General features: G+C 38.8%; 1 protein-coding gene across 5 annotated transcripts in view; it reads right to left on the bottom strand.

Annotated features, from left to right (window-relative positions):
* The window catches only part of EML1 (EMAP like 1), a 192,944-nt gene that overhangs the window by 56,578 nt on the left and 120,227 nt on the right, over positions 1-16,139 (bottom strand). For 3 of the 5 annotated variants that reach the window (XM_074956224.1, XM_074956222.1, XM_074956226.1), the window contains 3 exons: positions 13,729-13,861; positions 7,306-7,368; positions 3,855-3,989 (listed from right to left, as the gene is read on the bottom strand). In XM_074956224.1, the coding sequence (XP_074812325.1) occupies positions 3,855-3,989; positions 7,306-7,368; positions 13,729-13,861 (331 nt within the window). The remainder of the gene's footprint in view (positions 1-3,854; positions 3,990-7,305; positions 7,369-13,728; positions 13,862-16,139) is intronic. The other 2 variants (XM_074956225.1, XM_074956227.1) reach the window with 1 other exon arrangement.

The following is a 16,139-nucleotide window of genomic DNA, read 5'->3' as shown; positions in this document are numbered from 1 at the left end:
AGGTGGAGATTAAAGCTGTTGACAAACGTGTGTGTGTGTGTGTGTGTGTGTGTGTGTGTGTGTGTGTGTGTGTGTGTGTGTGTGTGTGTGTGTTCAGCAAACTATTTGGGAAAAATTCAGGTGTGTTCAGCAAACTATTTGGGAAAAATTCAGGAAGGGATTTAATAAGCATGTCTGAGGGGGACAAGAAAGGAGTTGCTATCTAGACACTAAGTGCAATGATGACAAAGGGACCGAAGTGGTCAGAGAGAGGGGATTGCTTTTAAGAGATGTAAGCTATTTTGTTTTCTTCTCCCCCCGTCCCTTCTGTAACTAAGCTGAGAACACCTAGTCTAGTGTCACTTCTGAGAAGTGTAAATCTAGATATGTGATGCAAATGTTTTCTTTTGTTTTAATTCCATTTTCTCTATATTTAATAACCCTTTTAAATTAAAGATTACTGTGGTATGTTTCATACAGATGACCCCGAAAGACAAGAGAACACAGACGTCTCTAAGGAAAGGTGCTGATGAATAAAGAATTTATGGAACTAATACCCCTCTCTCAGTGTTTCATAGACTCATAGATCTTAAGGTCAGAAAGGCAGAGCCATCCTTTGGGCAGGGGGTGACTTGGGGCGACCACCCTGGGCCCCACGCTTCGGGGGCCCCCACGCTTCGATAAAATCGGGGCTGTCCCAATATTTAGCCCTTTGTCCCGTGTCCCGACCGATGTACTATCGGACACCATATGTCCTGATATTCAGGTGAGGAGGCGGTCAGGGAGGTGAGGCGGGCGGGCGGGGTGAGGAGGTGAACGGGGAAGCAAGCGACAGGCAGGCAGGTGGGAGGGGGCTGAGGAGACAAGCGGGTGGGCGGTGAGAAGAGCAGCGGTCGGGCGGATGGGGGTGTGTGTGCCGGATGGACGGCGAGGATCCTAGCAGGGAGGCAAGCAGAGGGCAGGCGGGTGAGCAGTGAGCGGTAGGCGGGCAGGCGAATGGCGAGGAGGAGAGTGGCAGTTGGGCAGACAGGCGGGGGAGCACGCTGGACAGACAGCAAGGAAACTAGCAGGGAGGCGAGTGGTGGACAGGCAGATGAGGAGGCGAGTGTCAGGCAGGCACGTGGTGAGGAGGAGAGCGGCGGATGGGCAGGCATGGTGGGGGGTGAGGAGGCAGGCGGGCAGGGGTGAGGAGGTGAGTGGCTGCCAGACAGAGAGGCGGGGGGTGTGCCGGATGGACGATGAGGAGATTAGCGGGGAGGCGAGTGGCCGGCAGGCAGGTGAGGAGGCGAGCAGCAGGCGGGTGCGCGGATGGCGAGGAGGAGAGCGGCAGTCGGGCAGACAGGCGGGAGGGCACGCCGGACAGACAGCGAGGAGACTAGCAGGGAGGCGACTGGTGGGAAGGCAGGTAAGGAGGCGAGTGTCAGGCAAGCAGGAGGACAGAGTGAGGAGGAGAGCAGCAGGCGGGCGGGTAGGCAGGGCAGGGGGTGAGGAGACGAGCGGCGGCTGGGTGGGCACGCCGGGCAGTCGGTGAGGAGACTAGCAGGGAGGTTGATTTGTCCTGGGCCCTGCACTCCCCTAGGGACGGCCCTGCAGAAGGGATCATCCTGATCATCTAGTCTGACCTCCTACACATCGCAGGCCACAGAACCTCATCCAGGTACTCCTGTAATAGGCCCATAACCTCTGGCTGAGTTACTGAAGGGCTGAAATCTTGATTTAAAGACTTCAAGTTACAGAGAATCCACCATTTACTCTAGTTCAAAACAGCAAGTCTTGTCACAGAGTCTTTTCTGATCTCCAGTTCCTTAGGTGTAATCAGATCAGAGGGATCCAGAAACTCTCTCTCTCATAGACTGGCTTTGGACAAAGACAATGACATTGACGAGGACTCTGCTTTTAGATTTTGAATTCTTTCTTGGAGCTGCAGATCTCTTAATACTTAGCGGTGATGTAGACAATTTTTGTATAGCATTAGGTTTCTTTGCTCTCAGTGTATTAGGGGCTGATGCCCGTCTATGGAATCTTTCAGATCTTTGTGAATGTTTGGATCTGGTGAGCTGTGCTGCCAATGCCTCCTGGAGCAGTATCACCTGCAGTCCCTTTCTAGAGCCCTGAGTAAATGTAGAACCACTAGAGCAATCAAACAGAGAATGAACCTCCCCTAGGCACACAAGACATCCAGTGTATGTGTAGATGTTGGAGGTACTGAGGGCAGGAAACAGATTTCTTGAAGCCAGGTTTCTTGATCTTTGGAGACGCCATCCCAGAGCCAAAGAAAACTTGACTAAAACTAACTATAAATGTTATCCTTAACAATTAATGATTAAAAACTATCCAATCTACGCTAAAACCTTTAACTAATTATCTAATCTAGGCACTAAGGACGGATCTGGGGAAAGCCTGGAATGGTCCCAAACCAGTCAACTGGTCGTGGTTGGAAAGAACTTCATAAAGAACAGCAGCACTATGTCGTTGTATGATCCTCATTAACATTAATGTTTTTATGATCACAACATCCTGTGAGGTAGAGTAGTATTATTATCCTCCCATTTTACAGGTGGGGATGGAGACACAGAGAGATCATGGTTTGGCCAAAACCACACACAAACCTTGAGACAAAGGCAGGAAATGAACCTAGCTCTCCTGACTGCCATTCCAGTGACTTAGCCAGAAGACTACCCTCCCAAGACCATCCTAGATGTGTAAACAACTCAGCAATTTGTCTTCCCCAGGGATGCTGCATTGGAAAGCCAAGGCAGCAGCATCAGAAGAAGAAAGAGTTTCTATGCCATGGTGTAAAGGCATTGGGCTTCCCTTCATCCCAAGCCCTCTGTAAAGCACCTGCACATAAGCTTCTTCTCTCTATCCAGCCTCCTGGAAAACCTGTTCTCCAAAGCCCCACTCAACCCCTCGTGTTCCTGCAAAGCCTCACTTAGTCTGCCTGCTTCCCTTACACATCATACTACCTAAAGCCCCAACTCTCTCTCCCAAAGCCCAACCTAGACCTGCTTCATCATGGATACCTGCAGAGCACTATCAGCAAATGTAACTAGCAGAAGGACCTGAGCTATTCTGTCACCTAAACTTTGTGTAGCTCAAAACTGTAAATACTGAATAAGAAGAATAAATTTTTGTTTGTTTAATTTTAAAAATGGCCTATGTCCAAGAGGTTATTACCATGTGTGTGCACAGAGTTTATGAGCTATCTGGAAGGAATCAAAGAAATAAGGAAAATAGGACAACATTTCCATGCTTCCTCTGCAAAAATTAGTAAATATTTCCCTAAAATAAATATAGAAACTTCAATTGTGCTATAAAGAGTTTTGTGCCAAACCTGGAAACTAAAATCAGATTTTAAAGTATGAAACAGAGATTGTAGTCCTGCTTTACATGCAAATCTCAACACAACCTTGACTATGGAGACATTACCAAATGCCTCCATGAATATGAACAGTCACTTTAAAAATATGCTAACATATCAGCAGAGGGAGGACATGATGCCCTAGACAAATGACTGCATTCTCCAAAGAAAAAAATCAAGAGAAGTAACATGAAGGAGTCCAACAACATACTGGAAAGAAGGATTAATAACTCTAAGCTTTTTTGGCATTACTGTATGCAACTCAAAATTTTCACATTGCTCATAGCTTGGAATACAATAAGGCAAACAAAATGTGTAATCTCAACTTGAAAAAGTGTTTACATGACGGAGTACTTTAAAACTATCCTCTGTTCAATACAGAAGAGACATCTCATGTCTGATTGCTGTCTCATTAGAAAATCCAACCTTTCAATAGTTGCTTATTTAAAATTAGTAACTTCATTATTAGGGCAGTCAGTGTGGGAAAGAGGGAAACATTAAAAATATCACATACTTCTCATTGTTCTTTTTACCACTAGAAGAACTGCTGGTGGATCCAGTGCGATTGCGGCTGCCTTTGGAATCTCCATAGCTTTCCCTTCGACCTCCTGGGGATACACGTTCAGCTGAGCTGGTTCTTTTGACAGTACTAACAGAAAAGGGAGTAAGTTATATAGCAGTACATATAAAGGAGTATTTTATTACAAATTGATTTTGATAAACTATACCTCAGAAAGTTTAATTGCACTTTTATTTCTAAGAGCATTAACATACCTATTTAACAAATTACTTTCTAGAACAGATAATGATTTAGGTTACTAAGAACTGTACTGCAGCAGTCAGACTATTTTGCTGGGTATCTACTGCAATGGAGATTCACATGACTGCCTTTTTGCTTATTTTTCAGTCTACAAGAGGTGCTATACTAGCATCACTGATGCCAGTTGGAATATCCACTGCTCAGGTATATGCAATACATAGACTTCTGAAGCAGAATATCAGAGAGGTCAGACTTACAATTTTTGTACATCAGTCCAAACTACCTAAATTTAGAGAATGGAGTGATAGATTTAAAAAGAAAGTATAACATTTGACATTCCTAGCCATATTACACATAATTCTCAAAGTAGGTCAAATTTTGAGCACTAATAAGCTGACCATGTCTCTTCATATCCATTCAGTCTTTAATTCAGTATCAACTACTCTATACTGTACTTTTAACCCAGTTTTAATATACCCAAAGGTGATGAGTAAACTGAGACTTCTTAAATATTTCGGCAGTTTCAGTCATTATCTTGTCAACATGTGACACTCCTACTTACATTTATGAAAAAAACCATAGATCCTAAAAAGATCTTTTCCCCTTTTCCTCTGTGAGGGAATTCTCAGAGGGCTAATTTCCCCTTCCAACCTTCCTTCCTCCGAATGTCTCTACCAGGAGGGTTTTGCATCACTCTTTAGTGTGACCTCAGCATCCAGCTCTCTTTAGTTAGACAGAATACTCAACCATCATCAGTTTTAGTAACTAGCAAAATAGATGGCCGCTTAAGACTTTATATTTAAAGGGGGAGAGAGATTACTGTGGTCACTTCACCAACTTACCAGACCTAAACCCCTATTATTTAGCTGCTAAGTTGCTACCTAACCAAGCACTACTCTGAAAGGATGTCTCCATTTTAAGTTCTACACGGTCAGAAACATCAGATGCATCCTGGAAAGCTTTATGTCAGCTACCATATTCTCTCTTTTGGAGCACCTGAGGGTGGTACAAATTGTTTTGGATGTATTCTGATACAAAACCCAACCAAAATGTAAATTATTAAGTTGAAATAAGAATATTCTTTTGGGTGATGAAATAACACAGAGAATATGTGGGTTGCTAAGCTGCATAGGTAGTTGGGAAAAATAAACTGACAACAAGGAAGTGATGGTAGTAAAGGATCAAATCTTGCTTTCAGTTCAGAAATCAGTACATTTTAGGCTGGCCCTGGGTGAAAGGGATAAAGGACATAATGAAAACATTTTAATTTATAATGTAGTCTATTTTAATGTTTCTCCAATTAAAAACTAAGGCCCTGGTCCTCAAAACTTTTACTCTTATGAGTGCCTTTACCTGCATGAATTGCCCACTGAACTCCATCATACCAGTGCATAAAATTAAGCCTATGTTTGTAGGATCAGGGCCTATATTTTGTATTATGTTCACTAGCTATGGAATGAAAAGGTAACATCGCTTAATGGCACTAAATTATGCCTTTAAAGATGCAACTTGTTGCATCTATGTTAGATAATTTGTAAGTTACAGAGCACATTTTAATCTCACTTTAAATGTCAAAAATTTAGCAACAAATATTAAATAACTTCACTACTGTCCACAACACAAAATGCTGTCTTCCTTCTGGAGAAAGAAATTTCATTTTAAAAGTATATTAACATGGAAGGACAAAACAATTTTCTTAAATAAAAATATTTTACAATTCATGTTTTACCATTAATGTTTTGCCTTTAAATATATGAATAATTTCAATTTCACTTGTAAAGTTCTTAAGCTCAGCCTGAAAATAAAAAATTACAAAGACAAGAGAACTGAAATTAAGAATGCTTTCTTTTTAACTAAAGCATTGTCTTCAGTTAAAAAATGTGTGGCAACTTGAGAAGTTTGAACCTTACTCTCAGAAAAGTTCCATATAAAGCTGGTGGCTAAGTATGACACTGCTATTGACTAGTACTACTTCATCAATAATGACACAGTATGTTAGACACTGATACTAACACATGCCTGCTAATACATCCCTTGTGCATCCTTAATTATTATTATGTGCCAAATTCTAACCTCAATTACACATCTGAATAGAAAATAAGGGAAAACCACAAGAAAAATAAGAGAGAACGCTCTATTTTAAGGGATATTTCAGGGAAACACCATTTCCTTTAGCATATCATGTATTTTTCTCTCTCAAGTGGATATTTCTACTGCCTCAAATATACAATGCAATTATCATAAGCTTCAATTTAATGTTTAAAATATTACTTAAAAGTTTTAATACATTTAAATACATTTTAAAATAAGGGATGAGTGGTAACCAAAAGGGATAAATCAATGAAATAAAGGATGGTCCCTTAAAATAAGGGACCAGTGGTCACCCTACCTATGAAACCTCTATTATTTTATAGGACCCAAGAGAGAGCTAGACATTTCACAGAAGAACATGGTCCCTGCCTCACTGAATTTACAATTTAGATTTTAGCCTTGACATAATGAGCAATAGTGACAGGCAGTAGGGAAGTGACGAGGCAAGAAAAGATAAGGGTTACGGCAACACCATCATACTGTTAAATCAATTTAAGCATGCACATATTTTGGTATGTCTAATACCATATTTTTATATAATTAAAAACTAAGATGCTACAGTGAACACTATTGACATGCTTATTCTGGACACAGCAGACATACTGATACTTCAACTGGAATTTAAATGAGAAGCATAAGGATCACAGAAACTAGAACACTGATTTATATAGTGTTAGGGGTATACAAGAATATTGAGTCCAGAATTTGGCCTTCATAATTAATCTTAAGGAAAGGTAGTTTTTAATGGTGCAACACCAGGACAAAATGTTTGACTTACAATACTTAGGAAACAAGCTGCAATAAGCAAATATGTTTGAAGGAATTTGCATTATGAAAAATCGTCACTATAATGGAGATAACGTTAGCACAAAAAGTAGAGGTACCATTACTGAGTTAATTACTTTATAAAAGTTCTGGTCCATTTAAACACATTGGTTATGAGTATACGTTGCAAAATTTATTTCTGAAAATACTGAAGGTTGTAACAGTTACTACAGTTATGTATTATGATAGAAACACCATCACTAAAATAACCCCCCTGCACAGACTGAGCTATGACAGCAGGGAAAACCTACTGAACTATGACACTACAATACTACCAAGAATCCCTCACCTTAGAGTGGTTTTTTTCAGTTTGCATGCATTGAGAAGACTCACAGACCTGCTTAATCCATGACTGAGAGGTGCATAAACAAAGCAGAATAAAAGTGAATATAACAAGTGTGGAACAAGACACATTTAAAACAAACTTACAATTAAAGACACACATAACTGCACATTCAAGATATGAAATTACATGCAAGAGTGAAGTACCGTGGATTTTATGGCTCCTCAGTCAGATGTGTGGTCAGTTCAAAATACGTATTTACAGTCCAACAATATATCTATGTATGACAAGAATGTTTAGCAATACTCTATATATATGCTGACCATCTCTGGAGCTTCAACAAGCAGCCTAAGTTCTCTTAAAAATCAGAGGATATCATCAACAAAATGGATAATATCAAGCTAGAGAACAAGCACTATTACTACAAGGATAAGCATAAGAATATAAATCGTCACACATATCACATGTCACACATACAATGCAGTCGTGCAGTAATGGTATAAATATTTAGGATGGTTGCATTAATCAGTGATAAACAAGGCAATGAAAGCCTATGGCAGTAAAGCCTTTACAGCATATTATCTTATATAAAACTATTTTACAGATATTTGAGAGGGTTTAAAAACACTGAAGTAATTTTTGGTATCCTTATACTAGGAAAACAAGGTATTGTATATTTACCATAAGTAATACCAATACCACAGGGGTCTGTAGTGGGAACAGTCCTACTCAACATATTCATAAATAATCTGGAAAAGGGGGTAAACAGTAAGGAGGAAAAATTTGCAGATGATACAAAACTACTCAAGATAGTTAAATCCCTGGCAGACTGTGAAGAGTTACAAAAGGATCTCACAAAACTCAGTGACTGGGCAACAAAATGGCAGGTGAAATTCAATGATGATAAATGCAAAGTAATGCACATTGAAAACATAATCTCAACTATACATATAAAAGGATCGGGTCTAAATTAGCTGTTACCACCCAAGAAAGAGATCTTGGAGTCACTGTGGATAGTTCTCTGAAAACATCCACTCAATGTGCAGCGGCAGTCAAAAAAGCAAACAGAATGTTGGGCATCATTAAGAAACGGATAGATAATAAAACAGAAAATATCATATTGCCTCTATATAAATCCATGGTATGCCCACATCTTGAATACTGCGTGCAGATGTGGTCAACCCATCTCAAAAAAGATATACTGGAATTGGAAAAGGTTCAGTAAAGGGCAACAAAAATTATTAGGGTATAGAAAGGCTTCCATACGAGGAGAGATTAATAAGACTGGGACTTTTCAGTTTGGAAAAGAGACGACTAAGCGGGGATATGATAGAGGTCTATAAAATCATGACTGGTGAGGAGAAAGTAAATAAGGAAATATTATTTACTCCTTCCCATAACGCAAGAACTAGGGGTCACCAAATGAAATTAATAGGCAGCAGGTTTAAAACAAATAAAAGGAAGTATTTTTTCATACAACACACAGTCAACCTGTGGAACTCCTTGCCAGAGGCCTTTATGAAGGTCAAAAGAGAACTAGATAAATTCATGGAGGATAGGTCCATTAATGGCTATTAGTCAGGATGAGCAGGGATGGTGTCCCTAGCCTCCATTTGCCAGAAGCTGGGAATGGGAGACAGGCAATGGATCACTTGATGGTTACCTGTTCTGTTCAATCCCTCTGGTGCACCTGGCATTGGCCACTGTCGGAAGACAGGATACTGGGCTAGACGGACGTTTGGTCTGACCCAGTATGGCCGTTCTTATGTTCTTACATTATTGAGAAACTTCATAGAACTCAGAGGGAGAAGACAACATCTAAATGTAACCTGAAACAGCTTTTCTATTACAAAGGTCACAGCTTTAAAATTTAATATAATGGGCCTTTCCAGGACTAGAACAAGTGTTGCTCCACCCTGGCTGCAAATAGTTTTTCCCAAAAAGCATAAAGAGCCTAATTCTAGACATACACAGTCCCAAAATATTGGAGCTTAAGCCCTATCCAGGGCTGATAGCAGCCCATCCTGAATCAAAGACCAGTCTAACAGGGCAGGTTAGAGGCAGAATTAGGTAACTTGCGTAACTGGGTATTTAAAGAGTGCAAGATATTTGAAGTTGCTCAGAGGTTTGCAATATTAGAATAAGTCTGGGTGGAGATGGCTAAGTGGAGAGAGTGAAGGTGCAGTGGTCAAAAGGTATCTGATGAATTAATTAATCACATATGTATTAATGAATTTGTTAAACATACTATGACTGTATGGTATATAGATATCTATATCAACAAAAGTGAAGGGTTTTGTTAACTAAAGGGGAAACCTGTGCTGTGTTAGCCTGGCTAATGGGAGTAACCCCAGAAGAAAATATCCTAGTTGGCTTACTGAAATTTCCAAAGTTTATATTAGTGTAATTCCATTGACTTTAATGAAGCTACCCTGATGTACAAACATCAGAGAAGTTTCAGAGTGGTAACCGTGTTAGTCTGTATCAGCAAAAACAACGAGGAGTCCTTATGGCACCTTAGAGACTAACAAATTTATTTGGGCATAAGCTTTCGTGGGCTAGAACCCACTTCATCAGATGCATGGAGTGGAAAATACAGTAGCAGGCATAAATACCAGGCCTGCTGCATCTATATTTCCATTGGAATTTTTCTCTCTCCTCTCTCTCCCGCTCTCTCTCGTTCACATACACACACACTCTCTCTCTCTCTCTCTTTTTCTCCTAAATGAAACAGGAATCTAATAATATTCAAGTTCAAGCTGAGCTTTCAGACCCACAATGTTGAAGTGAAGTCAAAATTTGAATCAGAAAATTTGCCAGCCCCAATTAAGGTAATTTTAAATCGTGCACAATTTGGTTTAACAATTTTTGTCTAACATGCTCCCTCACCTTCATTTAAATTAATTAGAATAAATTCAAGAACTCTTCTTTGGCTTCAATTGCATTATGCCTTTGAGTGTGATACATTAATATCTTCTATTGTTAGTGACGTAATGTAATAGATTAGTTTTGCCACCCAAAGTTCACTCTAAAGAGAATATTTGTGTTTATATTCCATTTATTTAAAAACTTTTTTCTTAATAGTTGAGGGTATTAAAACAGAAGAATTAATTGAAACTGCATACTGATTTTGTATTTATGCCAGTTAAAAATCATTGTTGCTCCAGTACAGAATGTAGTACATTAATTCCAAGAGAGAGAGCAATTTCTCAGAAGGCATGTGTTGCTAGTTTGGAAGCAACAGGAATTTATCTTATTAAAGTATTTTATACTCTGTACAAAACCATGCTTTTTATAGTGTTCTTTTTTGTACCAGTTTGTTTATTTTCATCTCCAGTCCTCACCGTTTTGCTCCACTGTGATATCTTACAATCTCTTCAAGCAGAGAGAATGAGTGATTGTTTCCTTTTGAAAGCTAAGCTATATGCTAGTCTATAGACTGCACCAGAATCCCTACTGAGCAAGATACGGCCTGTATTCTTTCCCCCTACATTTTCTCCTCTTACACTTTTGTCTAATGGCAACAAAGCTATCTCAAATCAGCTCCAAAATCTAGATTTTAATTGGGAATACAAAGCATTACCACTATGCAGTGGATTGCCTCTGGAATATCTAAGTTTACAAGCAGCTGAATGTTTTCAAATCCTTCAGTGTAAAAAGAACAATGATCTTTTGTTTTTGTTTTTACTAACTGAAGTCAGCACAGAATGGTTTCTTTAAAATTACACATATTATGTAAATGAAGCAACAACTTAAGCTTCTAAATGCAAATAAAGAGTTATGTAAAAAAAAGTTCCTTCTTGCTGACACATTTTCATTTGTATCACACACATGCTCTTCCACAGTATTTTAATATGGAAGGGCCCAATATAAATACAAAACAGTTAATGAATTCATTTTTCTCACCATTTGTAAGCATAAAATACTTATTCAGAATAAAGCTACCCCAAATATGGAATATCTGGAGCATAATTTAACATAAAAACTGGGAATCCTATCAGTTAGTTTAGGGGTCAATATCAAAAGCTTTCAGCAGTGGACAATAATCTACAAAGTAAAAATAGTCTTCCTTTCACAGTAATTCATTGAAGTAGCAGCTCATACCCAAGTGTGCTTTTTAAAATCTCTGTTCCTCCTGAAGTTTAGTTATGTGATGAACTGTAACAGTGTACAATATAAATTTCTGAAAGACAGACTTAAATAAATTTGAAAGTAGCAAATTCTATATTAAAACCTACATTTTGGAATCTATAAAGTGAAAATTTCATATAAGTACATTTGTAATTGTACCGGTTCATTTAAAAAAAAGATTTTTTTAAAGAAACAATTATCTTACGTACTATAGTACCTGAATTTATAAATTACGTTTCTGTGAGAATGAGAGAAATAACACTGTCTTAATAAGAAAAGAAGTACTTGTGGCACCTTAGAGACTAACACATTTATTTATTTATTTATGTCTTAATAAGCATCTAGTTAACAGGCAAGATTGCCTATGTCTACTGTTTTTTCTCCCATAAGGAGGTGTCTCAGGTTATTTTCTCACTGTTTATTTAAAATCTATGGGTGAGACTCTCATCCCCCCTCTGGTCCCCTGACGCTGGGTAGAAAGGTCAGTGAAGAATTTTCACAGAACAGGAACTGAGGAAGACAGCCACAGGCTGTTCTCCAACAAGCCCTATCTAGCACAGGGGATATGCTGGGGGAAAGGCTATGGAAGGGTAAGGCTGCAGCACATAGCTAGCACAGCAGGGATGCCAGGCAATGATGAGGCATATAGGCTGCAGGGGTTAGCCTGTGGGGCTGTCTAAATTAATCCAGAATCAGGGAAGTGCCAGGATGATTTAAAACCCATTTTAGGTACCCCCAGTCCTGGGCTGCAAGTTCTTTCTGTTCTGCACCTCTTAGAAGCAGGGTATGGAATAACACCCTATGTGTACATCTGAAGTATGTTAATACTCATATGCTGCATTTTATTTTGCAATTACTATGTGCAACAACTCTTCTTTGCTAGTGCTAGGGAAAGGAATTATGATGAATAAAATTGAACACCCTAAACATGCAGTATATACAAATCAGTGTTACTTTACTTCTGAAATACTAAAAACAGTTTTTCTTTTTTAAAATAGGTTCTCACCTGCTTTTGAACATTCTGATAACATTTAACCCATTTAAATTTATCTTTCCTTCCCATCAGCAGGGCTAGTTCAAACAATACTGCTGAACCTGTGTCAAGGTACCTGCAACTGCACTGAGCCCCCAGGTCATAGAGGCCCAACTCCATCTCAGGTAGGCAGAAACAACAGTGTGATGTTTCCTGATTCTATCACTGTGTGGTGTAGAGTATAAGCTGCTTTGTGCTGAGAGCTTTGTGGTGACAATAACTTGAACATTCTGGGTAATCAGCAACACTCCCCTTTCATCATGTCAATGGCTGGTTTCCATCATAGCACATCATATGTTTCTACCTCATGTTTAATGTAAAATCTGTATCCTCTGTATCCCTAGCTCCTTCTACAAACACAAGTAATTTCTGGACACGTTGCTATTCTTATCTCTACAATCTGCCTTCCATGGACTGATAGTATTACCACCACTCAAAGCTGGTTTGGCATTCAAGGTAGGGGAATGCAGAAGGAGAAATCAAGCGTACACAGAATCTTATCTTTTGCACCATGGGGCATAACAGACTGGCTCTGTAGTGCGGCTCTGGTTTGCCCAAATTGAACCTGCTCCACCCATCCCACTAAGTTTTCCAGAGCTTGAATATGTAAAGGAATACACAAATATGAAGCATTCTAATTTTTAAACCACACCCAAGACATTTAAGGAATTTTTTAAAGGGACTTAAATGCATGTTAATAATAATAAGTCAGAGCAGGGTTGTTTTCACTAGCGTAAGTGTTTGCTAAATATGGTTTGAAATAAGTGAATTTCCTTGTACAACACAGAAAATTAGATTTCTACATAAAATAATTTTACTGAGAAAAAGTGACCAATAGCATTATATGACTTTGTCACAGGACTACATGCCTTCCCCAAATTTTGTTTCTTCTATTTTCTAAAACAAAGAACCCTGGCATTACTTTTCAGAACATGTTCTGAAATCCAAAGCAGAAATTTCCTACTCTTAATCTACTAGACTGCAGAATCAAGAAAGAAACACATAAATAATAGACTAATCATTGTATATTTCCAGGGTATTTACTGCAATAACATTTGGCCTGATTAATTAACTTGGTATGAATAGAAAGATGTTGTAAGTATTTTTACAAGATTTTAACTGTAAATCACTTTTTCAATTATCTAGACCATTGCTTTGAAAGTGTTATCTAAAGAGCGAAAAACTGCACATACACACTCATAAAAGCGTTACAATGACATTTACTACTTTCTCAATTAGTTTAAGAGTTTCAAGTTTCTCCATACCTCTTTGCGGCTGGTGCCACAGTTTCCTTCCTGGTTCCTGATGGGGAAGGTAGAGAGCCACTTGGTTTCTTTGGTAACACGGTTCCATTATTAACAGTTGTCCTTAAAGGCAGTGTTTGTACCAAGGGTCTAGCTGTAAGACAAACAGATGGTAAAACCACAGCTTGCACTGAAAAGGTCACTTTTTATTTCTGCAGATAACAAAAAAGGGTTACACACATTTCACAGATGCTTCTGAAGTGTTAACTTTGTTTCAATAAAGTAGGGATTAAAAACTAAAGAGGAACAAATTAACTAAACTTCCACCATAGTCCTATTTATTATAAGGAACTCATTTTGGAATAGGCTTCTTATAAGAATTTAAACTGAATATTAAACTAGTAACAAGTTACAGCTGAATAATTTATTGCATTCAGAAATCTCTCATTACAATAACCCTGTAGTCACATTTCTGAAATTTTACTTGCTAAATCTCAGCTACAAGGGGTGAATCATTTTTATTGTTAAACATATTCATAATGACATAAGTGAAATATCCTTTGTACTGCTTAAGGGCCTAATTCTGAAACTCTTACTCATGTTGGGAGCTACTGGAGTACAATGGGACTGCTTACACAAGCAACCCTAAATCACCCCACTCTCCAAAAAAATAAATCCACTTCCCTTCTAGAGCATGTTCAACGTAGCACCAGAAAGGATGGTGAATAGTCTTCTGAGAGGCCTGTGTTCTTCAATAAAGAAGCTATACACTGTTGCTTATGCAATAAGCTTTCCCAAGGTCTATGTCAGGGGTTCTCAAACTGGCGGTCATGACCCCTCAGAGGGTCACAAGGTTATTACGTGGGGGTCACGAACTGGCAGTCTCCACCCCAAAACCCGCTTCGCCTCCAGCATTTATAATAGTGTTAAATATAAAAAATGTTTTTAATTTGTAAGGGGGGGTCGCACTCATAGGTTTGCTGTGTGAAAGGGGTCACCAATACAAAAGTCTGACAACCACTGGTCTATATACTGCGTTAAAAACTTGCTTTTAAGTATTTGGTTTCATGATTGAGAACCCAGCATATATTTTTAAAGTGAGAAAATGCCATTGGAATCAATAGAACCATGGACATAATCAACTGAGATGCTCTACTCTCATGTCATCTTGATCAAAAAAACCCACAATATAGAAAAATAAATTATGTACACACCATATGCATAATTAATTTTTGAACTGTTTTTATCAAAGATTTTCATTCAAATCAACCATATAGTAGTTAACAAACAATGGTTAAGGCTGTGAACAATAGAAACAACGGAAAATATAAAGATAAGTAAATACAGTTATAGAAAGTGTTTTGAAACAGGATCTTTAAATTCCACAGCTGGATTTTAAATGGCTTCTCTTAATTTACGGAGATAATTAGCAAATATGAACTTAGTAACTTTCTTCATGTATTTATATCAGCTGCTTTCAACATGGCTAGTTTTCTCTACCTACAGAAAAAAAAACAAAGAACTGCAATGTTCATAGAGCTATCTGAACTTTGATGGAACTTTACTTCTCATAACTTCTGCTATAAATTATTTCAAGTTCTTGCTTACTTGGGGTCTTCCTAACTGTGAGGAGAGTAGGAGCTACTGGCTGGGCTAGGTCATCCTCCATCCACCTTTCTAAAGGTGACAAAGTCTTTGGGTTTCGAGGAAAACACTAACCAAAAGAAGGCATCGTCAGGAGAAGTGTGATTCAGGAGGCATTCTCTTCCCTCTAAATTAGTATTTAACCAATACCTCAGTCTGATATTAAAAGGTGCATTACTATTGGAGGTACCATCTCCCAGTGAAGCTATAAAACCCAGGTTCTAATCAACTGTTATCATTAAAAGATCCAATTATTAATTATTATTATTACAAGACCAGAAATGTAACTTCAATCTTCTTGCAAAATTCTAGTTCTGAAAATCATATTCTGCCTATTTCAATTCTCCTTCCATTTTAAATCCTGCCCTAAAATGTAGTAGAGCTAGGCTGTTTTAAACAGCTGCTGTGCTTGATCCCCATCAAATGGTTTCAGTAAATAGTTGATATATCAGTTTGTAAAGAACTTTAGAATCCATCGATACTAAAAGATGCTATATAAAATGTAAACTATCATTAAAATGCTGGAAGCAGCTAGTCAGGTAGCAAGTCTCGGCTGCTGGGCTGTTTCACAACTGGCACCCCTCTCCTGCATCCCAAAGTACACATGTCCGGGAAGCCCATACGACTTCATGAGCTTTGCTCCTGTGAAGGAGCAGGGAAACTGCTGCCTGGCACAGCCGGGGTTAAAGAAAACCTGTGGGCTCAGCTAACCCCGCCTCGCTATACCTGCAGCCAATGCCAGGCCTGGAGGGGGGAGAAAAGGAGGGAGCCTGGCTCAGTTGCAGGCT

The sequence above is a fragment of the Natator depressus genome, chromosome 6 (assembly GCF_965152275.1).
Source record: "Natator depressus isolate rNatDep1 chromosome 6, rNatDep2.hap1, whole genome shotgun sequence".
Lineage (NCBI taxonomy): Eukaryota > Metazoa > Chordata > Testudines > Cheloniidae > Natator > Natator depressus.
Note: the sequence above shows the minus strand (reverse complement) of the source record. Positions and strands in the feature narration are given on the sequence as shown.